At 39.4% G+C, this 26836-nt stretch overlaps 2 protein-coding genes across 5 annotated transcripts; one reads left to right on the forward strand and one right to left on the reverse strand.

Moving 5' to 3' along the window:
* Positions 1 to 4246: 4246 nt before the first annotated feature.
* Positions 4247 to 24242, forward strand: LOC141623597 (uncharacterized). 4 transcript variants are annotated; one of them, XR_012533465.1, is made up of 10 exons: positions 4247 to 4549; positions 5255 to 6325; positions 6415 to 6879; positions 7381 to 7439; positions 7527 to 7601; positions 8136 to 8220; positions 8302 to 8361; positions 8543 to 8647; positions 22149 to 22394; positions 22574 to 24242. XR_012533465.1 is itself a non-coding variant. In XM_074439706.1 (9 exons), the coding sequence occupies exons 1-9, from the start codon at positions 4481 to 4483 to the stop codon at positions 22607 to 22609; spliced, it is 2025 nt and encodes a 674-aa protein (XP_074295807.1). In that variant the 5' UTR covers positions 4247 to 4480; the 3' UTR covers positions 22610 to 24242. The 4 variants fall into 4 exon arrangements, 2 of the variants coding, with proteins under 2 accessions (XP_074295807.1, XP_074295806.1); XR_012533466.1 differs by having other exon boundaries at positions 22624 to 24242; XM_074439706.1 differs by lacking the exon at positions 22149 to 22394.
* On the reverse strand, positions 22916 to 26836 carry LOC141623598 (uncharacterized). The gene is made up of 5 exons (XM_074439707.1): positions 26337 to 26836; positions 24832 to 24984; positions 24384 to 24725; positions 24133 to 24209; positions 22916 to 24050 (listed from the first exon to the last, which is right to left on the reverse strand). Exons 1-5 carry the CDS (start codon positions 26467 to 26469, stop codon positions 23094 to 23096), a joined length of 1662 nt encoding a protein of 553 aa, XP_074295808.1. The 5' UTR covers positions 26470 to 26836; the 3' UTR covers positions 22916 to 23093.

Genomic DNA, 26836 nt, shown 5'->3' on the forward strand with positions numbered 1-26836 from the left:
ATACAATTTAAGTTGCCATATGATATGTTTGATATAATGAGGAGAATAATTTTTTATATTTTCAGATGATATGCATAATAAATAAATAATTTATCTTAAAAATGTGGGATTAGTTTTGACAAACGAAATATTTTAGATATTTCTAACCGGTCAGACTTACGATCAATCACAAATTCTTAAGAGATACGGTGTTTTAATAATGTTAGTGAGAGACCTCTCTCACAAGAGGTAGTTATCATTTTTATTTAATTTTTATCCTTATCTTTTTAGTTCCCATAAACTAATTTTTGTCTTTATCTATTTATTACCTTTCTCATAAACTATTTTTTATCTCTCTTATTCAAGGTTTTCTATCATATTTCAACACGTACAACTCAGATGGTAACAAAAATATATTATCAGTGACAAATTAGAAGGGTTAAGTGACTTGAAAGGATTAAGACAAAGTGAGAAATCCGAACAAAATTATTACAACCTAAGTATAAAAGGATTCATTTTTACTTTTGAATAATGGATAATGTGTAAAAAATTTGGCAAATTCTTAAATGAAAACGATGGTTATTTTTACTTTTTTCATTACGTATTCATTTAAGCTAGCCCTTGAATAAAAGTTGAACGAGTAGACATAATTTTAGACCCACATTAGATTATAATCCCTACGCCTCAATTAATGGCTTACATTTACTTTATTTTTCCTCACAAAATAAAGCAAATATAAACTATTCACTTAGACAAATGAGTACTTTACTAATTTAACTTATAACAAACATGAGCTAATCATCATCTTGCACAATAAAAAGCTTTAGGACGCGTAGTTCAATCAACATGGAGTCAAATTGTTCATTTTTATGAGCGGGATTTGAAATGTGTGGTAGTTTCCTATAATGTACATTCAGTAGCTATTTATCGAATATATTATCCAGTTCAGCTCCACTGCATTCAGTTCATCTCAGCTTTTTTCAAGTGAAAAGAACAAGGCATATCTAACTCTAACTTCATCTACATTCAGTTTAGTTCAACTCATCTCTTCACAAATTAGCTCTTAGTTCAGCTACATTCAGTACAAATCAGCTTCATTTAGTTCAGTTCAGTTCATAAAGACTCTACCAAATGGCCCGAGCATCGCCCGAGCATTAAATATTTATTTAAGTTGAAGGCATCGCAATTAAATATATGATAAAATCGCAATTAGTTGATCAAAACATTAATCTCATATATGGGTAGAACACCACACAAACAAAGTAGCATATAGTTTCGATCGTGATAACATTTACTCCCTCCATTCAACTCCACTTTGTAACTTTCTATTTTACGCACTATTCACAAGCGGACATTCAACTTCAATTTTCTCTCGATACATAAGTGAAAATATATTCATGTGGGATCTTATTTGATTCGTCTTTAAGAGTACATTAAAAATATTTAACTTTTATAATTTTTGCAAATACACAACTAATGATATTTATCGTGTAAAAGCTGCGTTGGCAAACGTGATAAAAGAAACTTGTAAAGTGGAGTTGAATGGAGGGAGTATTAGTTACTACATTATACACGACAGAGACTACAAATAGGCTTGTGCATCGCACGAGCATTAAATCTAGTATATATATAAAAGAGACTTTTTTCGAGCGATATTAGAGCGTCCACATCGTCTTTTTTAATTTTAGGAAAGTATATTATAAGATCTTCCAAGATTATGAAAAGATACTACGTAATATTTTTAATATCACAGGATTGACAGCTATATTTTACGTAAAAAAAATTGTTTGATTATAACCAAGTTAATTACCCCGTTGCAATGCACGTGTCAAACTAATATATTCTGTTTTTGTCTATGTGTAATAGTTAATATGTCTCAAACGAGAATTTGTGAATATTAAATGGGCTAGTGCTAAGAACGCGAAGAGAGAGAAAGAGGCAAAACCCCCAAAATTTTAAAAAAAAACCCAAAAAACAATCACATCCTCGCCGGCGACTACTCCGGTTGCCTTTTAGGTCGCCGGCAAGGCTCCTTTAAACCTCTAACTCTTCCTATTCCTGCTTCTCATTGTTATCCGGTGAGCTTTTTCGTGTTTGATCCGATTTATTTCTTAAAGGTTCAAGTTTGATTTTGTTTTTTTCGCGCTTTTGATCGATCGTTTTTTTGCTGTGGTTGGTAAATTCGTGGCTGAATTTATCACCATCTTCTCTGATCGATTTTATTTCGTGTGGTTAATTCGTCTGTCCGCTTTGTTTTTTGGGTTAATTTTTTCAATTGAAATCTGGTTGTCCCGGGTTTGTTCAGTATTGGGGGTTTGCTCTCGTTTTCTGAGTTTGGCTTTCTTTGTCTTGTGATTAGTGGGTCGTGGTACTGTTTTTTCAATTGTCATTTGTGCTGGGGTTTGGGCAAGTAGTAAGGGACTATTGTTCTCTTTTCATTGATTTATGTTCAAAATCGGGACTTGAGGTGTACTTGTATCCGCTTCCTTAGTATTATAATTATGTCTTTTTCTACCGGTCACCATAAATTTCTTGAGGCTTTTGCTTGTGCCCATGTTAGTGATGGGTTTATGGAGAATGATGGGGATAAAATGTTAGGCTATTTTATGAAAATGCATGGGTTAGCTCGGTTAGCCTTAGCTGAGGTGAGGGAGCTTAAAGATAAGGGAAATGGTTTTTTTAGGAAAAATGACTTTGATATAGTCGCAGCGTGTTACGATGAAGCTTGTAAACTGCTTAGTTTGAGCTTGGGAAATATTGGAGATGAAGATACCCAACCATTATCTGACCTTGATGTTTCCCTAATTTCTAATATGGCTGCTTGTGCCTTGAAACTTGAGGAATACAAAGCTGCTGCGGGTATGTGCTCCATGATTTTGGACACATTTTCTCATAATGTTAAGGCACTTTTTCGAAGGGCGGTTGCTTACATGAAGTTGAAAAGGTTTCAGTTAGCTGAATTGGATTTGATTGAGGCCTTAGCTGTTGAACCTAGTAATAAGGATGTGTTAAGGGAATTAGATGTGGTTAAAGGTCACCTCCTTATCAAGGAAAATGGTAAAAGAGTGTTGGAGGTTGGTACTGAAGATGGTGTGGACGGGAACAATAAGAAGCCTGTTCATATTTTGGCATCGGACGTGGGTATAAAAGAGAGTGAAAGCGTGATCACGGAGATGATGGAAAAGCATAGTGATGCGAGTATTAAGGAAAATGAGATTGTGAATATGGAGGTGACGGAGGCTCAAAATATTTGTGCTAAGAAGGCAGTTCTTGAGTTCTCCAAAAAGGGAGGTGGTAATTTCCGTATAAGGATCCCCGCACAATCTTATCAAAAGTTGTTGGATGGTAAACAAGTGAGCTTTTACCGTAAATGTGATTTGTCAACCTTAACAATTCGGATCCTTAAGAGCGAGGGTACTCAGAAGAGAGACAGTATAAGAGAACGATGTAAGAAAAAGAAGAAGAAGAGGAGGAGGAGACCTAAAAAATGGAAATCTAAGATGATGGGGGCAATGAAAGGCATGCCTCCTTCTGATATTATAAATGTGAAATCTGCCTTTCCTAGCGGAAGTTTGAACAAATCCTCTACCGAGGCCGTGATTTCAAGTGCTTCTTCAATTTGTGACAATTTTTCTCCTCCGGGTACTCCTATCCCTCATAATAACATCAGAGGTGTTGATAATGATTCAAGCGTCTGTGTCTCTCCGGTTCAGAAGGATTCTAATGACCATCAACATTTCATTTTTTCAGCTCGTCCTAAGAAGTGTAAGATATACTCATTCGAGAAACCATCATGTGCCCTTTATACACCTATGCTTTGCAGGTACCCGAGAATGGTCATTTCCAAGAAGAATCATAGCCAAAAGGATGAATCTCCAAGACACAATGTATCTACTTTCTCCAAAAGTAGATCTCTCTCCCATAAATTTCTACGTCCTCGTGGCGTAAGTGTGTCTTGTTGCAGTGATTCTCGGTTGAAATGGTGAAAAAAAGGAAAGATATGGCATCCCCAGCGCACTACTCCAGCGCCTCTTTGAAGAAACCCCGTGTGTTAAGAACCCCCACCCCTAGTTTAAGTTTTTGTAATAATAATGTAGTGTTTGTACCTGATTTAGATATGCATGTGTTTTGTATAAGGAACCTTTTTTTTTTACGGCTGCCAAAAAAAAAAAAAAAAAAAAAAAATAAATGGGCTAGTGCTTGCGTGGGTTTCCATACGACCCTACCCCAGATAATCGTTGAACCAAATTCAAATTCAAAATGAATGCTAAATTGCTGCCACTTCACTTAATTCATCAAATTTTAATTGAACTCAATTCTTACTCGTATTAGGAGTAGCTTTTATCACTCACATACATTTTACAAAACACAAATTATCATTTGTGAAAAGACCCTCAAATAAAAAAAAAACTGAAAAGTAAGCAGAAGTAACCGTTATTTGGGGTTGGGTGGGTGGTGTTTGTTTCTTCTCTCTGAATTTCTCCGTCCGAAAGTAACAAAAATGGCGGAAACAGCTTGTCTTAGACGTTCTTTCTCTAACCCTCCTGAAGCTTCCTTTGATTTCACCCAGGTTTGTAGTAACCTTTTTCTTCCAATTTCCAACTTCATTTACACATCATATGCAGCGGCTTCAATTTCAGCTCATTGACTCACAGCTTCTTGTAGTGCCAGTATTTATTATTTAGTAGTCGCCGTTAATGTTGTATTGAATCTGCTATATCTATATATTCTAATGTAGTTGCGCCTTTCTAAATTCTGCGGTTTTTACAAAGGCGCAACTACAATAATCCATTCACAAGTATTCCGATGCGCAATTCTGAACCCCTCCAAATAACAGCCTTGTAGCTGCTCATGTCATACAATTTATACAATATACAAGTTGAGCTCTCTATTTATTACGGACTAGTGTACTCTTTGTTGAGCTCTTGACGGTTTCAAATGATAGATTCATATCTCTGCCAAACCAATTCATTTGGGAATAAGGCTCTGATGTTGTTGTCTCTATGCTGAGCTCCATCGTATGAATGTGTCTTGAAAAATATACAATTGGTGTAAATTTTACTAGTATTCTACCCCCTCTCCGTCCCTATTAATTGTTTGCCTTTGATTAAAATACCCCTCACAAATAAGAAAAAAAGGCAAACAAATGATTGGGGCAAAGGAAGTAATTATTTTTGCTAAAAAAAATTGAGGGAGGAATCAGATTTGTAGTTGCTTTAAGTACTTAGTAATTACTATGCAACTTAATAACATACCATTATATTTAATCTAATAGGGAGATCCAACGCGTGCTCTTGGGGAGTCAATATCGTTTGGGAGATATATGTCGGAAACCTTGGCTTGGGAGAAATGGTCAACATTTACTCAGAATCGATATATAGAGGAAGCAGAAAAATATTCTAAACCTGGTTCTGTAGCCAAGATGAAAGCTTACTTTGAGGCCCATTATGGAAGGTTTGGTGCCAAGAAATGTGTACAAGAGAAACCAACTGATGCTTCTAGTAGAGTTGATGTTAAGAATGACCATAATACCAAGGTTCTTTCCAGTTCAGTAGCCTTCAACCCAGTAACAGTACTTGCTATTGATAGTCATACAAGCATTCAAGAGTCTCCTACAACAGATCATCCTGCTGTGGACCTTTTGTGTGGGACTGTCGGTTTGCATGATTCTTCTGCTCAACTAAAAGATGAGAAAACTGAGGCAGCTAGTTATGTGGAATCAGTAGTCGTTGCAGATGCAAGTGTCACTCAGAGTTCTTCCGAGAACAATGTTCAAGATGATATTGTTTCTGCCAAGATGAAAGCTTACTTTGAGGCCCATTATGGAAGGTTTGGTGCCAAGAAATGTGTACAAGAGAAACCAACTGATGCTTCTAGTAGAGTTGATGTTAAGAATGACCATAATACCAAGGTTCTTTCCAGTTCAGTAGCCTTCAACCCAGTAACAGTACTTGCTATTGATAGTCATACAAGCATTCAAGAGTCTCCTACAACAGATCATCCTGCTGTGGACCTTTTGTGTGGGACTGTCGGTTTGCATGATTCTTCTGCTCAACTAAAAGATGAGAAAACTGAGGCAGCTAGTTATGTGGAATCAGTAGTCGTTGCAGATGCAAGTGTCACTCAGAGTTCTTCCGAGAACAATGTTCAAGATGATATTGTTTCTGCCACATCAGAGAGGGATGCTACTATACTAAAAGATGTGAAAGCTGACGCAGCTAGTTATGTGGAATCAGTCGTGGTTGCAGATGCAAGAGTCACTAAGAGTAATTCTGAGAACAATGTTCAAGATGCCAGGGAAAATGATATTGTTTCTGCCACACCAGAGAGGAATGCTACTATTAAGGTATAACTGTATAAGATCATTTATCAGCTAATTCATTTTTGCCTTATCCATTTCCGTGAATTAAAATCTTACTCGTATTGAAACGGCAGAATGCTGTCGAGCAGGAAAAGCCAGAGAAGGGAAAGATGGATACGATGAGTGAGCAAAAGTTGGCCGATTACTCTGCTAAAAGGTTGAAAAAGAGCAATTTGTCCAAGCTATCATCGTCGTTATCTAGACTTGCAACTCCTGTTCGTAGTAAAAAGGAAGGCAATGGTACTCCTAATAGAAAAGTGTCCCAGCTATCATCATCTCTGGCTATAGTTGCAACTCCTGTACGGCCTATAAAGGAAGGCCATGCTACGCCGGTCAATAGAATGTTTGTGAAAGAGTCAATTGAGAAAAAGAAATTGACTTCAAGCACACTTCACATGTCAATCAATGTCAGTTCCGACATAAATAAGGTGAAGAAACCTTCTCCAGTTTCCAGCAAAGCTGGAATAGGGAAAATCTTCACTCCTTTGGGCAAGATTATAAGAGATAGCTTTGCTTCTTCCTCTTCGACTCCAAGTAGGGTATGTACTTTTCATTTGTTTCAATTGCGCTATGGTTAGCTGAATATAATCTAGCTAGTGATGTGGATATATTCAAGTGGCTGATTCCCATTTCTGTTTTAAAGAAAACACAGCAACAAACTACAGTATATCCACCTGTAGAGAGTTTATATTTCGGAAACAACCTCTTTGTCCTTTCAATAATGGGGTAATGTTATGCATCCGACCCCTTATGCCCACCATAGGCATGACCTTTTGAGATACTAGGGTAATGTTGCAGAATAATATCACATGTAAAGTTCTATTTTTTTTAAAGAGGCTCTTTGTGTTTTCAGTATAGGGGTAAGGTCGTGTACATCAAACACCTTACCCAACATAGTTGCGAGCTTTTGAGGCACCACGGTAATTTTGTGGAGATACTTCACCTGTCCTCTTGTAAAGCTTTACTTGACTCTTCTATAACTCGTGTAGATGGATCAGGTCCTTTCAGATGCCTAATATCTACCTCTTTTCACACTGCAGGCTTCTGTCAACAGTGTGTCACGATACCCATCTGCCATCCCTCAGTCAGAAGCCAGGAGGTAATATCTCTGTTCAGTGAATGATTCTCCTTTACCTCCATGCACAGATGTATGCTCTGGTGTTTGAGCTTTCCTTTTCGTCTACAGGAGTAGAGTAGCTCTTGAGAAAGCATTTGATAGGAGTAGAAGGTTGGACCAGCAGTTGAAGTGTCCCTCTACAGGGTAATAGCCTCTCTTTGTCTTGTCTAAAATTGTTGTTGATATTTCTCAATGATTGTGACTGTTGTTTGTCATGGCATGATTGCATAACAAAGTATCTGTGTTCCAAAGTCCAACCTTCGCAACGATGGTTCACATGTCATTCTGTTGGGCATTCTGGCCATAGCATTCATATTCCGAATTTAGCGTTGATTTTTTCTCCTTTATTTTCCCTTGGTGTGATAATAGACCTTTCACATAGGGGTCAGCTGATGTCTAAGTCTGGATTACTAATGCAACTCGCAAGACGTGGTTATTGCCGCTACTCTTTCTCATCCATCTTGTTACGTTTGTTCATATTATGAATAGAGTACTAGACTAGCATGCTTCCGGATCCTAGATTTGAGGATGACTTACAGTTAAAGAAGACACCTGGATATTCTAGTAGTGACTGACGATAATAGTTGTTGAAACTAGATGTTAACTGATTGCGAGAAGAGCTCTTTCATAGTTGTATGCTATATGATTGAATATAAACATGCATTTCACACTTGACAGGAATGTGAAATCTTCAACACAGTCTCCTGCCACTTTTGCTTCCTTTAGCTTTAGAACCGAAGAAAGAGCAGCAAAACGTAGAGAGGTTTGATCCCATTTTAATCATGTTCCAAAGCCACTTAACTGGCATTCTGAATTTATAAATCTATGGTTTTCCTCACGTCAGTTCTTCCAGAAGAGGTTGGAGAAGGAAGCAGAAAACTTCCCGTTTACAGATAATACAAAGGTGCTTCTGATTTCTACACTTTCTAATTTTGATAGAATGAAAACTTAGTACTACCCTGTAATTCCTTGTGACCCAAGAATAAATGGGTTGCTACTTGATATCTTTCTAATCTCTCCATCTCCCATCTAAAAACTGTTTGATATTTATATTGGCTCAAATGGTTTAACAAACACCCTTGCAGACAAAATCTACACCTGACTCCAGGAAATCTTCTCAGTCTAGGAACCTGAAACCCAGCACCGTGGCAACCGTCAGGACTGAAGTATTAAGTGAGAATTTAAAGAAGGTATTGCATTTTGCTGACTTCTTTCCCTCTCTACTGGTATATATATCTGAATACATGATACAGTGACTTGTGCTGTTTGCCCGTGGTTTAAAATGATGAAACATATGCATTTTGAGATATAATCATAGTTCTTAGATTCTTAGCTACCTTGTTTACAAGAAGCACGTATACAGTGTTTGTATAAATATAAATCTGTGGCAGAACATGGGAGTGGTAAGCAAAAGACTAGGTCGCTAATATACTAGAATAAACCACCAAATTAACAATTTATAACCTAAACTTTGACTCTACTAACTTTAAACTTAAAACAATAGCAAAGTGGAAGTAAAGGGTCGTACCCAAGAGAAGGGGATAAGACTAGAGCTTGAATTGTAAATTAATGGCTACTAAGTGGGTCTCTACTACTAAGTAAGGTGCTAATGACACTTTAAACTTAATCAAAAGGGCACTAATCACAAACAATGGGTATTCACAAAGGTCAACAAGTAGAAAACATAGATGGAAAAAAAGATTGGTTTTGAGAAACAAAACATGGAAATAAGAGTAGAACTTGAATACCTTCCTATTGAGACAATTCTACAAACAACTAGTATGCAAGATTCAATATAAAGGGGGAATACTTGATGTAATTCTCTCTTAGTAACCCAACAATGGTAAAGCTTGACTCTTTTTACTCTCTCACAATTATCTACCCACTACTATCACCTCAAGATGTTGATACATGTAAATTAAACCATCTACACATACCCTTCAAGCTTAAGCAACAAATCATTAAACCATGAAAAGAGACTAAGCATGAGCATTAAGAATTTACCAAAAGATGAAGCTAGGATCAATTCCTCATGAGATTAAACCATACAAATGAGCAAAAGACAAGAACTTTCCTATTTGTTGTAAGAATCCTTTAAACCAAATCAACTAACAACAAATTTGCTTCAACAATCCCAACTAAATTAAACCATTTCATTAGGATTTGCACTAGTCAAGTAAATAACATGCAAGGATGGCCAACCCAAACATTCAATTACTCAACAATAGAAATTAAGCACAAGGAAAGAACTTTAGATAAATAAAGAGAGGTTTAAGAGTCTTACAATTACCAAAGTTGGATACTTTGATTAAATTACATCAAGATGGGAAGGATTTAGCCTTCCATAGTCTTCAAAACCCAAAGAAATGAAGAAAGATTACAACTTTGCATCCAAATAGTCCTCTAAATTATTACAAGATTAAACCCTAAGAATGAGATTAAAAGAGATGATATGATGGTAGGTGATAATCCCAGGTCTTCAAACTCTCGGGTATTTATAGGCCTTCACGAAAACCTAGAAAGATTTCCACTTAAGAAGCCCACGAAGAAGATTAGAGAAACCCGTAAAACAGGGATGCGCAGCTGCCCGCGCAAGAACTGTTCATACTGCGCATTTTTGCGACTGCAAGACTGTTTTTGCGCAGTCGCGCACGATCTCGCAAATCTGAACTTCTATTTTCCTCGAGCTAGACCTCATCAATTGCCTTCATTTCTTCTAGCCTTCATTCCTACTTCTCCCAACTGATTTCCAGGTTACAAATGATCCGCTTGTGCCTTGCCTTGACCTTTGAAAGGTGCTCTAATGCCACTCGGGTTCCATGCATAAGGATTGAGTGCTCAACCGAGTAAAAATGCACAAGTTGCCACCATATAACCGATTACCAATTGTTAGGAAAAGTGTACCAAAAGACCCATATTAAAAGACACGAGGGTGATAAAATCGCCCTCTTAGACCGACACAATACATGACTATCAAACTCCCCCACACTTAGACTTTTGCTAGTCCCGAGCAAAACCCGAAACAAGCAACCATGAAGTCTACAAGAGAGCGTAGGAGAGTATGACCACTCTTCCCTTTCCTCTTCCTTCTTATATCTCCCTCAAAACAACCACCGATTAAAAAGAAAAAGACATGACTCAAAGTTTTTGCACACACTCTTCACTCACTCACCCTCCTTATACCATCCCTCACACAAGACACGACACAACTCCAACTCCGACACATCATGCAACTCCACCCTTCTTATATCACCAACAAGAGATGGCCACTTTCACCTTATCCCAAGGTGGAAGCAAAGTGGCCTAAGCAACTCCTAAAACATCCTAATTCACCACTTATATCACCCTCTTATCACTCCAAGCAAGGTATGATCATGCTACTTGGTTGGCCACACTCCGAAGTAAATCAACAACCAAAGTAGCCAAAGCAAAAATCCACCGATTTGGGACAAGTTTTGTGACTCAAAAAGAAATTAAATCCTAATCTAGCCTCCTTCCAAGACCCTCCTTATCACTCCCTTCTTATCCCTCCATCTTTTTGGTGTTACAATTTTCAATTTTTCAATTTTTTTTTTTTTTTTTGGTGAAAATCCCTCATTTTGCCTAAGGTGCCCTTCCGGGTTTTCACCTTAGCTTTTCCTTTCCTCTCATGGTGGCTCGCAACTCATTTCTTCATTTTGCCCGGAATGCCCTTTCGGGTTTTCATCCCGTCCTCGGCCACCTTTCCCAATCTTGCTGGCGCCCACCCGCGGGTTTTCACCTAGCCGGGATTTTTTTTTTTTTTTTTTTTTTTTTTTTTTTTTTTTTCACACTTGCATTTGACTTGAAAGACAATTTACATATTTTACAATTCTCACTCCCCCACACTTAAATGTCACATTGTCCTCAATGTGAGGGAGTGCCAACTTCTTCAAAAAATTAGTTGGAGGGGCCCGAGCCTTCGCCTTGCTCATATGCCCCCCGGTTCTTTCTTCTTCTTTCTCTTCTTTCTCTTTCTTGTTGGGCCCTTATGTAGGCCGCATTAACTTGAGTCTCATCGATGGTGGGTTGATAGGTTGGGTCATTGGAGTGAAGAGTCATGCCGAAAAGGCCTTGAATAAGGCCAAAGGAGTCTTCATGGGCTTTGGCGTCATAGTAGGAGTCGTCAAGGTATTGGCGGTGCCTTTCGTTTTGCACCCCAAATTGTTGACTCACTTCTTCCCGCCACTTGTTTTGGTCTTGCCACATAGCTTGATTTTCCGCCCAAGCTTTGGCACATTGTTGTTGCCATGCTAGAGACTCCTCTTGCCTTTTGGCAATGTCGTCAAGAATTTTCTTTTGGGCCTTTTCGGCCTCATCTCCCAACCGTCTATGCTCCTCAAAAGATCTTCGGAATTGATCAAAACTCTCCAATCTTGGCGTTTGTTGTTGTTGCCAAGAATGGGAGCTCTCAACCCTCCCACTAATCGCTTCCAACGTCCCCCGGGTATCTTCAAAGTACTTAAACAATTTGTGTTGCCATGGTGGTAAAGGTGTACTTGAAGAACCCTCGGCCTCAAACATAGGAGTGTCTTGAGGCGGTTGGTAGGTCGACGGAATGTGTGGGGTCTCATGGAAGCCCCCCTCAATAATCTCGACTTCTCTTTCTTCTTCTTGTTGGGGACCTCGGGAAGGCTCAACGGCTCTTCTCTTCCTCATTCGTTGCGGTGGTGGGTTAGGGAGGTTGCCCTCGGGAGGACAAAAGAAATCGCGGACTCGTGGTCCACTCGGGAGGGGGCCATTCAAGGGAAGCTTCATGTAAGGTACACCCCCCTCCCCCAACCAATGACAACTCCATGGAACCGTGTCCAAAGAATGAATCATGTGACACTCCACCAACCCCGTTCATAGAGGTGATTCCCCCACACACGAGGTTGTTCGTCCGGAATTTCCCCAACCAAACTAGCCACAAAAAGAGTGACCAAACCTCCACAATTTATACTTCCTTTCTTTTCACGTTGCTTACTTGCACCCACCACAAAAAGCCTTGCCCAATCAAGCACTCCCTCCCCTCGGGCAACATCGCCCACAAACACTCACGGACCCCATCATTGAGCTTGGTAGGCTCCCCCATCGTAAAGAAAAAGCATGAAATCATTCGGGTGAGAATCCGGATGGGAGGGTTTGTGATTGAGGCTATTTTGTCATTGTTTGTCCGGGGTGTTTTCCTTGTGAGCCCAAACCAAGAATCATCCAAGGCCGTACCCGGTAGGTTTATTGGGGAGGGTGGTTTGGTGATCCTCAAAATTTCCCTTACCCGCTCAAAGGTTATGGTGTGCCAAGTTTTGTTCAACCTAAAGTTCACCCTTTCATTCCCTCTTTCCCCCGTGATTTCGATGGTCGAGAGGAATTCTAAGGTGTAAGCGGAGTAGGTGCGAGGTTGAAGGTTAAGGTACCTCTCTAACCCCACCTTAGTGAGGAAGGCAAGGGTGTGGTCAAGGATTCCCATATCCCTCAAGGTTTAGGGGGTGAAGGAATTTGAAATTGGGAGGGGCTTACTCTCAAGGAACCTAAAGTAAGTCTTAATGTTGTTTGGTAACCCTTCATCCCCCTTAAAAGGTTTGGGTGGTGCACTTGGTGGAGGTTGGTTTGAGGCTTCCCCCTTCTTCTTTGACTTCCCTTTTCCAAGACCAAAAACCATCGTGTTCTTGTAAAAAAAATTTCAAAAACAACCACTTAATACAACCAAAAATCTGAAAAATTTTCTAAGGGGCAATTCAACAAACACCTTATGTGCACTAGCACCAAATTGTGTATCTAAGGTAATTTTGTTGAATATTTGCCTTCCCTGAAAAATGATTGCCAACAATCCCCAAACAAGCTATTACAAGCAAGAAATCAACTCAACTACTCAAAGAAAATCGAATTGAAAAAAAATAAGACAAGGATAGTGAAGAAAGTTGTTATACCTTCCCGAAAAAATCCTCAACCTTGCTTGAATATGGAAGAATGTTGCATAAAAACCCCTTTAAAACCCAGAAATCCACTTGAACAAGCTTCAATTCAACCCGGAAAAATTCTAGGGTTTGGGAGATTTGGGGATTTTTGTCAGAAAATTGGAGATTTGATGGTGTTTTTGATGTCAAGGATGAATTTGGTGAAGAAATTGGTGATGAGAAGGAGGTTTGTTGTTGATATGGAGTGATTTGGTAGGATTCTTAGTGAATGAGAGGGGGTTTGTGTTGGTTTTGTCGAAAAAAATGGGGTAAATTATGAGGATGAAGCACGGGATAAGAGAAGATAAGAACCGAGATTACAGGACTGCGCAGCAGTCTGCGCAGTCGCGCATTTCTTGTTCAAGCTGCGCAAGTGCAGACTGTGCAAGCCTTATGCGCAAGCGCGCCGGCTTTCATGATTTTTGATCCTTGTTCTTTTAATTCCAAATTGATTCCTTGGCCAAAATTTTTCCATTTCTTCCTATTCTCTTTTCCTTGGTCTCTTCCTATAACTTTGTTCATCAAACCCGACTCTCATCTCCTCTTGGGCACGCCTTCCAAGAGGGTTCTTGCAAATCACTATATCATTAAACAAACCTCAAGTGCCTTTTTACATGTCAAATGCGAATGAAATTAATTCAACGAAAATTAACATGCGAGTAAATAAATTGCGGAATTAAATTGCGAAAATAAACTACTCTAAGAAAGCAATGAAATTGGGATAGAATATTTACAAATTTGCCGTTATTTAACGTCGATGGCTCGACTTAGTCAAAGTTGGAGAATCAATCTTTATAAATTGGATCTTCTAAAAGAAGATCCTCTTCACCTTGTAGATCAATTCCTTTGTAGTACTTCTTCAACCTTTGCCCATTTACCTTTATCACTTTCCCCGAGGTCGGGTCTTCCACCTCCACCGCTCCGTGGGGAAAAACCTTCTTGACTTTGTAAGGTCCAAACCACTTTGACCTTAGCTTGCCGGGAAAATTCTTGAGGCGACTTTGAAAAACCAACACATCTTCTCCTCTTTGAAAACTCTTCTAGTGACCAGTGACCATCTTGTCATGCCAAGACCGAGCCTTTTCCTTGTAGATCCTAGCATTGTCATAGGCATTGTGCCTAAGCTCTTCCAATTCTTGTATTTGAAGCTTTCGGTGCAATCCCGCCTCATCGACATTTTGATTAAAAGCTTTGATTGCCCTGATAGGCTTTGTGCTCCACTTCTACGGGAAGGTGGCATCCCTTCCCATAAATTAGCCTATATGGGGACATGTCGATTGGGGTCTTATAGGCCGTTCTATAAGCCCAAAGAGCATCTTCAAGCCTCTTGCTCCAATCCTTTCGGTCGGGATTGACCGTTCTTTCCAAGATGTGTTTAACCTCCCGGTTAGAGACTTCCGCTTGGCCATTTGTTTGGGGATGATATGCCGTAGAAACTTTGTGAAGCACACCATATTTTTGAAGCAAGGTTGAGATCACCTTGTTACAAAAATGAGTCCCCCTATCACTCACAATGGCTTTTGGGAAGCCGAATCTTGAAAATATATTACTTTTGACAAATGCTTGCACCGTCTTTGCATCATCACATTTTGTGGGGATGGCTTCTACCCACTTAGACACGTAGTCGACCGCCAAGAGGATGTAGATGTATCCATAGGAGTTAGGGAATGGCCCCATGAAGTCTATTCCCCAAACATCAAAAATTTCCAGTAGAGCATCGGTTGTTGGGGCATTTCGTTCCTACGTGATATGTTGACAAAACGTTGGCATCTATCACAAGTAGTAACGAAAATATGAGCATCTTTAAATAACTTGGGCCAATAGAAACCGCACTCAAGGATTTTACGTGCCGTTCTATGCGCCCCCAGTGACCCCCAAGCGTACTCGTACGGCAATGCTTTAGGATGGACGGGATTTCTACATCGGGCACACAACGGCGGATGACTTGATCTTGGCACATTTTCCACAAATATGGCTCATCCCATATATAGAACCTAGAATCGGACTTGATCTTGTTCCTTTCGTAGATGAAAGAGAGGTGGGAAACTTCTTGGTGACCGTGTAGTTTACCAAGTTGGCATACCACGGCTCGTCATCCTCAAACTATAAAGAGATTCATGAGGCAAACTCCCATCGACTACCCCCATTCGTTGCATTTGTTGATCATTAAGTTGTAGTCGACTTAGGTGGTCGGCCACCACATTTGCCAATCCCTTTTTCTCTCTTATCTCTATGTCAAACTCACTAAGTAGGAGAACCCACCTCATTAATCTTGGTTTGGAGTCCTTCTTGCTCACAAGTTGAGTGATGGATTTGTGATCGGTATAGACAATCACCTGACTCTAGTAAGTATGAGCGGAACTTCTCTAGAGCATAAACCACCGCCAAGAATTCCTTCTCGGTGACGGTATAGTTTCGTTGGGCATCATTCAAAAGAGATGAAGCATATTGAATCACATAAGAAGCTTTGTCATCCTTTTGTCCCAATACGGCTCCAATGGCAAAATCACTTGCATCGGTCATGATCTCAAAAGGTCGATCCCACTTGGGTGCTTGAATGATTGGGGCCGATACAAGTCTTTCCTTCAACAAGTCAAATGCTTCCCTACAATGATCATCAAACACGAACTCTACATCCTTGTGCAAAAGTTTGCACTGAGGGGTTAGCGATTTTGGAGAAATCTTTAATAAACCTTCGATAAAAACCCGCGTGGCCCAAGAACGACCTCACGTCTCGAGTATTAGATGGATACGGTAAGGTTTTAATCACATCCACCTTGGCCGTATCCACCTCAATCCCTCTTTTCGACACTATGTGTCCTAACACGATTCCACTACTCACCATTAAGTGACACTTTTCAGAATTTAAAATGAGGTGAGAGTCTATGCACCGTGATAGGACCATAGCGAGGTGGTCTAGACACGAGTCAAATGAGTCCCCGTGGATGGTGAAGTCATCCATGAAGACTTCCAAAATACGCTCCATATAGTCCGAGAAAATGCTCATCATGCATCGTTGGAAAGTGCGGTATCGACAATCCAAAAGGCATGCGATGTAAGCATAAGTACCGAATGGGCAAGTAAAAGTTGTTTTGGATTGATCCTCCGGGTGAATGGGGATTTGAAAATACCCGGAATATCCATCCAAAAAACAATAGTACTTTTTCCCACCTAACCTCTCTAAAGATTTGATCTAGAAAGGGTAAGGGGAAATGGTCCTTCCAGTGACTTGGTTGAGGCGGCGATAATCAATACACACCCTCCATCCCGTTTGCAAACGGGTGGGGATCAATGCCCCGTGAGTGTTTTTGACTACCGTCACCCCTCCCTTCTTTGGCACAACTTGAGTAGGACTTACCCGTTCGGGAGTCACTAATTGGAAAGATAATACCCGTTTGAAGGAGTTTGATGATCTCTTCCTCGACAACTTCCATCATAGGTGGATTAAGCCTCCGTTGTGGTTGTCGGACGGGTTTTGCATCCTTTTCCAATCGAATTTTGTGCATGCAAGTGCTTGGGCTTATCCCTTTGATATCCGCGATGCTCCATCCAAATGCTTCTTTATACTTTTGCAAAACATCCACCAACCTCCTCTCTTGCTCACCCTCAAGTTGGTTTGAAATTATGAGGGGTAGAGTGTCATTGGCCCCAAGAAAGATGTATTTCAAATGTGGGGAGTGGTTTGAGGTTGGGGTGGGTGGCTTAATGATGGATGGAAGGGGCCTTTCAAGGGAGGCCTCTAAGGATAGAAAATGGGACGGGTTGTCATAAGAGTAGGAAGAAAAACATGACTCGGATGGGCTGGGAATTGCGCAGTCGCAAGCATGTAGGTCCTGCGCAGTCGCGCAGATCGCGCAGTCGCGCATTTGAGTCTTGCAGTCGCGCATGGTCTCGGCATTCCTTCTTCAATTTCTTTCACTTCTTGTTCATCTTTTGATTCTTCTAGTGGTTCTTCCTTTTCCAATTCTTCTACACTTTCTTGCACATCATTAGACAACAAAAAACGCAACCCTTCCTTCTCGACATTGTTAGTGAGGGCCACCTCAAGTGGGTCCCTATGACACAACATATAAACTTGAGAGGTAATTGGTTCAATGATGTCTAAGAAATAACATGAATGTGAATCGCTAGGTTGTTTCATAGCATCATAGATGTTGTACGTGAGTTTCTTTCCATCAAATTCCATAGTGAGGTTCCCATTAGACACATCGATCTTGGTTTTAGAGGTCTTCATAAAAGGCCTCCCCAAAAGGATTGGAGTGGCCCTCGAGTCGGCTTCCATGTCAAGAACATAGAAGTCGGCCGGGAAGGTTAAGTGATCTACCTCTACCAACACATCCTCCACCATCCCCTTTGGGTATATGTTTGAGCGATCCGCAAGTTGGATCACTACATCGGTTTGTTGATGGTGGAAGTCCCAAAGTCTCATAGAGGGCGTATGGCATAACATTGATTGATGCACCAAGGTCTAACATAGCATGAGTGAAACTTTTGTCCCGATAGAGCATGGTATGGTGAACATTCCAGGGTCTCCACACTTTTTGGGAAGTGATTTTTTAAAAATCGCGGAAACATGTTCACTTACCCTTACTCTTTGGGTTCCCTTCCTTGGGCTTCTCCTAGGTGTGCAAAGTTCCTTGAGAAACTTTGCATACCTAGGCACACCTTTCAAAAGATTTAGCAAAGGGATATTTACTTCACACTTCCTAAAAGTTTCATAGAGATCCTCATCTCTTGCGACACTTTTAGAATGTGTGAGAGCACTAGGAAAAGGTACCTCCACAACATATTCTCTTTCGATCTCCTCAACATGATCCTTGGTTTTGTTGCTTTCACTCTTTTCTTTGTCATTCCTCAAGGGAGTCTTCTCCTCTTCCCATTAGCTCTGAGGGTGTCTCTTTCTCTTTCTCAACCACTAGCTCTTCTTCAATTTGTTCTTCAATGTCAATGACCCTCTCATGTGACTTGGCCTTCCTCTTCTTCTTCGGGGGAGATTCTAAGGTTCTCCCCTTTCTCAAAGTCATGGAGCTTGCATTTTCCTTTGGTGGAAATGTTGTAGATGGAATTGAGTTAGAGTTCCTTTGATTGTTCTTGGCCATTTCTTGTGCAAGTTGGCCAAGTTGGATCTCAAGGTTCTTCACTCTAAAGATCACTTGAAATTTTGTCCGCATCCATTTTGTCAAATCTCTTGGTATTTTTGGCTTGCCCTTTCATGAGCATCTTAAACATCTCATTTGTAGACAAATCTTCATTTCCTTGGGAGGAAGAGCCCCCTCCTTGTTGGAAGTTCTTGTGGTTACCTTGGAAATTCCCTTGGTTTTTTGGTTTCCAAATGGAAGGATCCTCCTTGGATTGTTGATGATTGTTGTTTCTTTGGTAATTGGAGTTTTGTCCTTGAGAGTTGGAGTTCTTCAAGTGGTTGAATTGACCATTTTGGAAGCTCTTGGAGGTATCTCCTCCCTAACTAAGGTTTGGATTGTCCCTTGACCCAATGTTGTAAGTATTGCCACTCGGATCATACTTATAATACCCTCCCCCATTGGGGTTCCTAGAGTTGTATTGACCGTGCATCATGGCACTCACATTCTCCTCGCTTAGTCCTCGCTCTTCCCGTGATGGGACAAGTTTCCATTGGTGTGGCCCTTGACAAAAATTACACTCCACATTAGATCCTTGTGCTCCTCCTGGATTGTTCCCCACTAGTTGAGCAACCATTTTTGTGAGATCATCCACGGTTTTCTCAAGCTTGTGGGAGGAAGGAGAGGATGTCTCAATGGAGTTAATATTCTTTGACCCTCGGCTTCTTCCATAGTTCCTTGTCTTTAGCGGCCAACCTTTCTATGATTTCATTTGCCTCCGCCACGGAATAGTTGTCAACTCCACCACCCGTAGCGGAATTAACCATGATTTGGTATTGTTGTGTAAGACCATCACAAAAGTTGACCAAAAGGTCATCACCACTAAGGCCATGGTAAGGACATTGAGCAACTAGCTTCTTGAATCTCTCCCAATACTCATATAAGCTCTCACTTGCATCTTGCTCTGGAGAAGTGATGGCTTTCTTTGCATGGTTATGTCTTGAGTCGGGGTAGTATTTCTCAAGAAAAGCCGCGCCGTGTCCTTCAAGTACGGATTGCACCGGTTGAAGGTAAAACAACCAATCTTTTGCCGCGTCTTGAAGTGAAAATGGGAAAGCTCTCAACTTAAATTGATCTTCCGTGACACCATTTGGAATGCACCTCACACATCATATGGAATTCGGAAAGATGGCGATTTGGGTCATCCCCCGCATGTCCATGAAACTTTGGGAGGTTGTGAATGAAATAGCCCTTGATTCAAAGTTGGCATTAGCCCCGGGTGGGTGGGTAGCAATGCAAAGAGGTTGAGTGTCATAATTTCTTGCCGGAGCTCCCTAATAGTTCTAGTATCATTCGCCGTTGAAGGGTATTCCACTTCAATTGGCTCCACGTCAATAGGGTCTTCTTGATAGGGGCTTCTAAGGGTGGTTCTTCCACTATATGCTCTCTTTGGGCTCTTCGGTACCAAGGGTTAGTGAATAGCCAAGAATAGGCCCCAAAAGCGTCTTCTTCCACGGGAGTTGATTCACCGTGTTGTGGGGAACCAAACATATACCTTCGCACTAAGCAAACAAATTAGAACTTCCTATTACTTCTAACAACAAGAGGAGTAATAAAACAACTAAACATAAATTCACAAACTCAAGTTCTAGCTATGTTGCCCTTCCCAAGAACGGCGCGCCAAAATTTGGTAAGCAAAAAGACTAGGTCGCTAATATACTAGAATAAACCACCAAATTAACAATTTATAACCTAAACTTTGACTCTACTAACTTTAAACTTAAAACAATAGCAAAGTGGAAGTAAAGGGTCGTACCCAAGAGAAGGGGATAAGACTAGAGCTTGAATTGTAAATTAATGGCTACTAAGTGGGTCTCTACTACTAAGTAAGGTGCTAATGACACTTTAAACTTAATCAAAAGGGCACTAATCACAAACAATGGGTATTCACAAAGGTCAACAAGTAGAAAACATAGATGGAAAAAAAGATTGGTTTTGAGAAACAAAACATGGAAATAAGAGTAGAACTTGAATACCTTCCTATTGAGACAATTCTACAAACAACTAGTATGCAAGATTCAATATAAAGGGGGAATACTTGATGTAATTCTCTCTTAGTAACCCAACAATGGTAAAGCTTGACTCTTTTTACTCTCTCACAATTATCTACCCACTACTATCACCTCAAGATGTTGATACATGTAAATTAAACCATCTACACATACCCTTCAAGCTTAAGCAACAAATCATTAAACCATGAAAAGAGACTAAGCATGAGCATTAAGAATTTACCAAAAGATGAAGCTAGGATCAATTCCTCATGAGATTAAACCATACAAATGAGCAAAAGACAAGAACTTTCCTATTTGTTGTAAGAATCCTTTAAACCAAATCAACTAACAACAAATTTGCTTCAACAATCCCAACTAAATTAAACCATTTCATTAGGATTTGCACTAGTCAAGTAAATAACATGCAAGGATGGCCAACCCAAACATTCAATTACTCAACAATAGAAATTAAGCACAAGGAAAGAACTTTAGATAAATAAAGAGAGGTTTAAGAGTCTTACAATTACCAAAGTTGGATACTTTGATTAAATTACATCAAGATGGGAAGGATTTAGCCTTCCATGAAGAAAGATTACAACTTTGCATCCAAATAGTCCTCTAAATTATTACAAGATTAAACCCTAAGAATGAGATTAAAAGAGATGATATGATGGTAGGTGATAATCCCAGGTCTTCAAACTCTCGGGTATTTATAGGCCTTCACGAAAACCTAGAAAGATTTCCACTTAAGAAGCCCACGAAGAAGATTAGAGAAACCCAAAAACAGGGGATGCAGCAGTCGCGCAAGAACTATTCATGCTGCGCATTTTTGCGCACTACAAGACCTGGGATTTGCGCAGTGCGCGCGTACGATCTCGCAAATCTGAACTTCTATTATCCTCGAGCTAGACCTCATCAATTGCCTTCATTTCTTCTAGCCTTCATTCCTACTTCTCCCAACTGATTTCCAGGTTACAAATGATCCGCTTGTGCCTTGCCTTGACCTTTGAAAGGTGCTCTAATGCCACTCGGGTTCCATGCATAAGGATTGAGTGCTCAACCGAGTAAAAATGCACAAGTTGCCACCATATAACCGATTACCAATTGTTAGGAAAAGTGTACCAAAAGACCCATATTAAAAGACACAAGGGTGATAAAATCGCCCTCTTAGACCGACACAATACATGACTATCAGGGAGCAAGATCTGTCATTGATCATCTGATCCTCATATCAAGCAGCATTCAGGAGTTGACAAACGACTCTGGCTATTTGCCTAATCCCTTTTATCCACCACTCCACTAGATTAACGTACATGATTGGGACATGTAAAAAATGGGAGCGAAACTGCGAAAGATCCTATAATATTTGGTTCTAGATTATGATGAAATAAAGCAAAATGTCTCACTAGCCTTATGCTTTTGGCTCAAAAAAAGACGGCGTATATGGAAACCAAACTAAGTAGCTACGCTTTCTCTGTTTTTTTCTTTTTCCTTTTTTTTTGTAGCCTTAGTCATGTGACGCACTTCTTGACACAATTTGCATGATGGATTGATGCCTCATAATTCCTACGACCTATTTCGACTTCTCAATTCAAATGTTATCTACAGATTCCTCCCTCTCAACAATCACAAAAGTGTGAAGCTAGACCTGCTTCTGACTTATCACGAAGTAAAAGCTTCCACCCTCCTCAGAGGGCTGCTGGTTCCAAAACTTTTTCGGAAAACAGTAAGGCACTTCCAAGCAATTTGACAATGAAGAAAAAAAGACACGAAAATACTTCTCCTAACATTCTTTGAGGATTGAACATTCCATCTTGAGAATGACTGCTGGGTATCAAATAGATTCAAAGTCAGGTTTGTTTACCACGTTTTCTGTTTCATGTATTGTTACCCTATTCTTTACCGGGTGTACTCATTTTTGTTATGGTGTGTGTATGTAGTTAATTTTCTGAGAATTGACCGTGATGCATATGTATATAAGAAAGTTGCAATATTTACTACTTGTCATTCTGTCCTTTTTCTCTGTGGACTAGGAAAACAAAAATTTACTTGGAAGTCTTCTCATTTGAGTGATTACTGATAGGAAGGGAAAATCGGACAGGCAAAGATTGATCCTATTCAGGTGTCGTGGATGGGAAAACATCCTACTTCCAACCTCTGTTGCCTGGAGTCTTCATTTTCATCTCAAGGAAATATTGTAAAAGGACACAAGCAATTGCGAGTTTTGACACTTCACTTAAGTTTTAAAGTTTCCAGAGAGAAGTGTACACATTAGATACTTGCAGGAGTTGCAGGATATCTGAGCAATATAGCCTCCAGCTTCTGGTAGATCACCTGTCACTTCCCTGATATAAAAAAATCATTTAGATAGAGACTTGAAAAGCTAAGATAATGTATTATACCAAGTAGTTGCCATCCAATATGGTACATGGCTCAAGAGCCTTCCAAATTTGGTTAGTGTCTTGTATTTAGGATCACTTAATTTAATTCAGTACATTCTAGAGCTAAAAATAGCATTCTTTGAAGATTCCGCTGCAAAAGTCATGTAGCCAATCAAGAGAATAATAGACCTTGATCAACAACAGGATATTCCCAATCAAAGGGATACTCATACTCAAACCCGAACTTTGGCATATAAGGTGGGAAAGGTACTTCCTCAACATGTTCCGAAAAATTAGAGTCTGAGAATCCTACATCATCAACCCCGAAATCTTTGGAAGAACTGACCCCGCCTTGAAGGCAGCGAAACATTAGGTCTTCACCCAGGTGTCCGAATGTAGATTCTGCTTCTAAAGCCTGGTTTATCGACTCAGTTTCAAAACCATTTACATTGCTATTACCAGCTATGCCAGCCTGGCGACTGGAGTTCAGGTTCAGGTTCAGGTTCTGGTTCTGGTTCTTCTTCTCTTGTCCCACATCGAAAACATATCCAAATCTGTCAGTGTTCAACAAAGAGATTGAGTCGAGATGCCTGACATTGTTACCCGTCTGCTTAGAAATAAGAGGTTTGACATCAATGAGGCTAAAACCATCATTTTCATTGACGGATAGTCCGTGACTAATGTGGGCAGCAGGCTCCAGAAGATTTTGGTGCTGTAAAATGGGCACCATTTGGTGATTATTGAAGCAATCCTTTAACTTTGGTAGTGGCTTGAGTTCAGGTTTAAATTGCAGGTCTAGTACTTCTCCCCTCCATGGGTTCGGACCAGACACATGAGAATCGAACTGGAAAGAGTGATCAAAAGCTGCTTGTGAATCGGCTTTCTGAGGATCAGAATTCTCGTTTTTAAAAGGCTTTCTGGCTTCTGTCTTGTTCTTCAATTTAAGCTCTGAGTTTGATTGAGACCTGCTAGTGACGTCATTGTGTTGAGTAAAGCTGGAGTTCTGGATGCTATTACTTAGACCGACGGAACCCTTGGGAGAAAATTCAGGATTCTTTGTTCCTTCAAAAGAGCTTTCCATGTTATTGTTGTCTCCCTTCCCTATCCTACTGAGGTAAAGGCGATACTTCTGCAAACAATTGAGAAATTTCTGAGAGCCAAATCTTCTAATATACTATAGTAAATATTGATGATCTAGAGGATGGTATGACCTGCAAATGACTAGCAACATTCTCTCTTGTCAGCCATGGCACATTCATTAAGTCGAGTATCTTCTTTGGACCAACTTCTGCAATATAGGCAATTCCACTGTTATAATCAGTATCATTATATACGCGTATCTCGATCTAGTTGTTATATATTATTGTTACTCAGACTCGATTAAAAGTTTGAGTATGTAGTTGATAGCTTTGAGGAACACAAGTAATTAATTAATTAATTAATTAATTAATTAGGTACTCACTATCACTATCAATCCCAATCTGATTAACAGCTTTGACAAATTTCTGGTGAAGCTCTATAGTCCAAACCACTCTAGCTTTCTTTGAGGATGAGGGATCACTTGACTCTTTCTCGCTCTCGACATCTTTTCTTTTCTTAATTAGGGTTTGATCGCCGCCGCCATAATGTCCATCGTTATGATCATCAAAGAAGTCAATATCTCTCACCTCGTTCAATCTCTTTCTCACGACGTGCTGCCATATGTTCTTGAGCTCTTTCATTCTTATTGGTTTGAGAAGATAATCGCATGCTCCATGTTGAACGCCTTTCATCACCCTCCTCGTTTCTCCATCCACGGACATCACTTCACCACCAATAAATTGATAGTACTAAATTAGTCAGGCTTAAAAGATATCAATCAAGGTCAATGAGTCGAAAATTGGTATAGATAAAGCGAAAGACTGACTGACTTATAACGGGAAGATCCATCTCAAGTCCCACATGCTCAAGAAGTTTGAAACCGTCCATATCAGGCATGTTAACATCGCTAATGACGATGTCAAAGCCGTCCTTTCTATCACGAAGCAACCTCAAAGCCTCTCGAGCTAGTCCACATGTCGTCACTGAAGAAACATTTAGAGGAAAACAGTGTAAGCAAGATTATACTCGTAGTTTATTTAGTATTAATAATTAAGTCAGCACGGTTTAATCGTAGTTGTTGCTTAGAAATGTTGATACCTTCACTAAATGTTCCGGGTTTAGATCTGTAACGCCATTGTGAGAATACAAAATATGGATCCATTTCGACATTTTAGTTGGGAAAAGTGTAGTTGTTTATAATGTTAGAACTTGTAATCTTAACAGACGACCAGAAGAAACTCCTACTCATTGACCCAGAATTTTCTTCAAACTACTGTTGAATTTTATATCTTTATTATTTATAACATAACATTGACACTACAAGTTGTTTGTTTATAAGTCTGAAGATACTTTAAACCAAATTATTATACATATTGATAGAGAATCCAATTCTGCTTCAACTTATTCTGTAGGGAAGAAATTAAAACAGGTTCGAATCCTAACTTAATTGATGCAGAACAATATGATTGATTAGTCAGTCATTTACTCAAAATCAAGTAGCAGTAATTTGAGATTACAAGTTGTTTATAAGTGAATTGTGACATTAACATGATTCATGACTTGGCAATTATATTTTCCGATTAAGTATATAAGAAATGTTAGTTAAGCAAGCATGAAAGAGTGATATTTTGAAACCCGTCCAACATCAAAATGCCATTATGGGTCCCTTGATACCAAATTAAAAACACATCATTTAATTTTCATCTTTTATGCCTCAACACAACACAACACAACACAACACTACACTACACTACACTACACTACGAGGCCATGTGTGATTTTCATCCATCAAGCACCTGATAAGTTGATGCTTGATTAATAGACATACACCTCTAGGCTCTATCATATAAACAGTACGTACTGATCAGCTTGGATCCGAATGTTTATCTGAAACCCATGTTTCATCCATCCTAATTAAATACAAAATCACCCATCCATCATAGGAAGAAAATGGATCATTTGGGAATCTGTTGTTGATTGCAAAAACTAGATACATAGGAAAAAGAAAGCTTAAGGAATCTCAATATTATCTATCATCACCCAACTTTTTTACTCAATATTAATCGTGAAGATAACATAATATATACTCCCTATCAAAGAGCACAAGTGTTATGTATGTATGTATGTATGTAAGTTTCATTTTGTAAGCCAATATTATTGATTTGAAATACTCCGTAGTTATTATCAAAATGGTACGAGTAATATATAATATATAATATATAATAATAATAATAATAATAATAATAATAATAATAATAATAATAATTTAAGCAAAGATGCAAAAGAAATAATACAATACAAAAGAAGAAGAAGAAGACAAGGAGGTGATAAAAACCTTCATAAGAGCACTTCTTGAGCATTTTTTCCAAGATTTTCAACCAAGTAGGATCATCATCAACAACTAGAACTCTAAGACCCGCAGGAAATGAGTCGGTTCTGGATGGCGCAAACCCATTTTCCATAATCATATGGTAAGAAGTAAGAAGTAAGAAGTAACAAGGAATGAAGAAGTAGAAGGGGTACTGTGATTAAAGTGACAGTAGTTAGCTTACTACAACACGTGAGTTTGAGTAAATATTTGGGTGAGAAAGAGAAAGATAGGATTATAAATATTGAAGGATGACTTTGTTAATAGTCTCACTTTATAAAATATATATATCTTTTTTAAGATAAAAGTATGTATTGTATTTCCATTGAGTTTGGGATGATATGAATGATTAATATCAGCTTAGTTATATGCTTGTATATAAATACTACTTGTGGGTTGAATTAATAAAATTAATTTAATTTGACAAATAACTAAATAATTAAGGCAGCAGAAGAAGAAGAAGAAGA

The sequence above is a fragment of the Silene latifolia genome, chromosome X (genome assembly GCF_048544455.1).
Source record: "Silene latifolia isolate original U9 population chromosome X, ASM4854445v1, whole genome shotgun sequence".
Classification (NCBI taxonomy): Eukaryota; Viridiplantae; Streptophyta; class Magnoliopsida; order Caryophyllales; family Caryophyllaceae; genus Silene; species Silene latifolia.

Bases quoted from the DNA above. Each gene is read 5' to 3' on its own strand.
- LOC141623597 (XM_074439705.1), top strand. From the start codon at position 4,481: ATGGCGGAAACAGCTTGTCTTAGACGTTCTTTCTCTAACCCTCCTGAA. The intron at 7,602-8,135 runs GTAATAGCCTCT...CACACTTGACAG, and splicing joins TTGAAGTGTCCCTCTACAGG to GAATGTGAAATCTTCAACAC. The intron at 8,648-22,148 runs GTATTGCATTTT...TGTTATCTACAG, and splicing joins TAAGTGAGAATTTAAAGAAG to ATTCCTCCCTCTCAACAATC.
- LOC141623598 (XM_074439707.1), bottom strand. From the start codon at position 26,469: ATGATTATGGAAAATGGGTTTGCGCCATCCAGAACCGACTCATTTCCT. The intron at 24,210-24,383 runs GTGAGTACCTAA...CCTATATTGCAG, and splicing joins GATTGGGATTGATAGTGATA to AAGTTGGTCCAAAGAAGATA. The intron at 24,051-24,132 runs GTCATACCATCC...AATTGTTTGCAG, and splicing joins ATGTTGCTAGTCATTTGCAG to AAGTATCGCCTTTACCTCAG.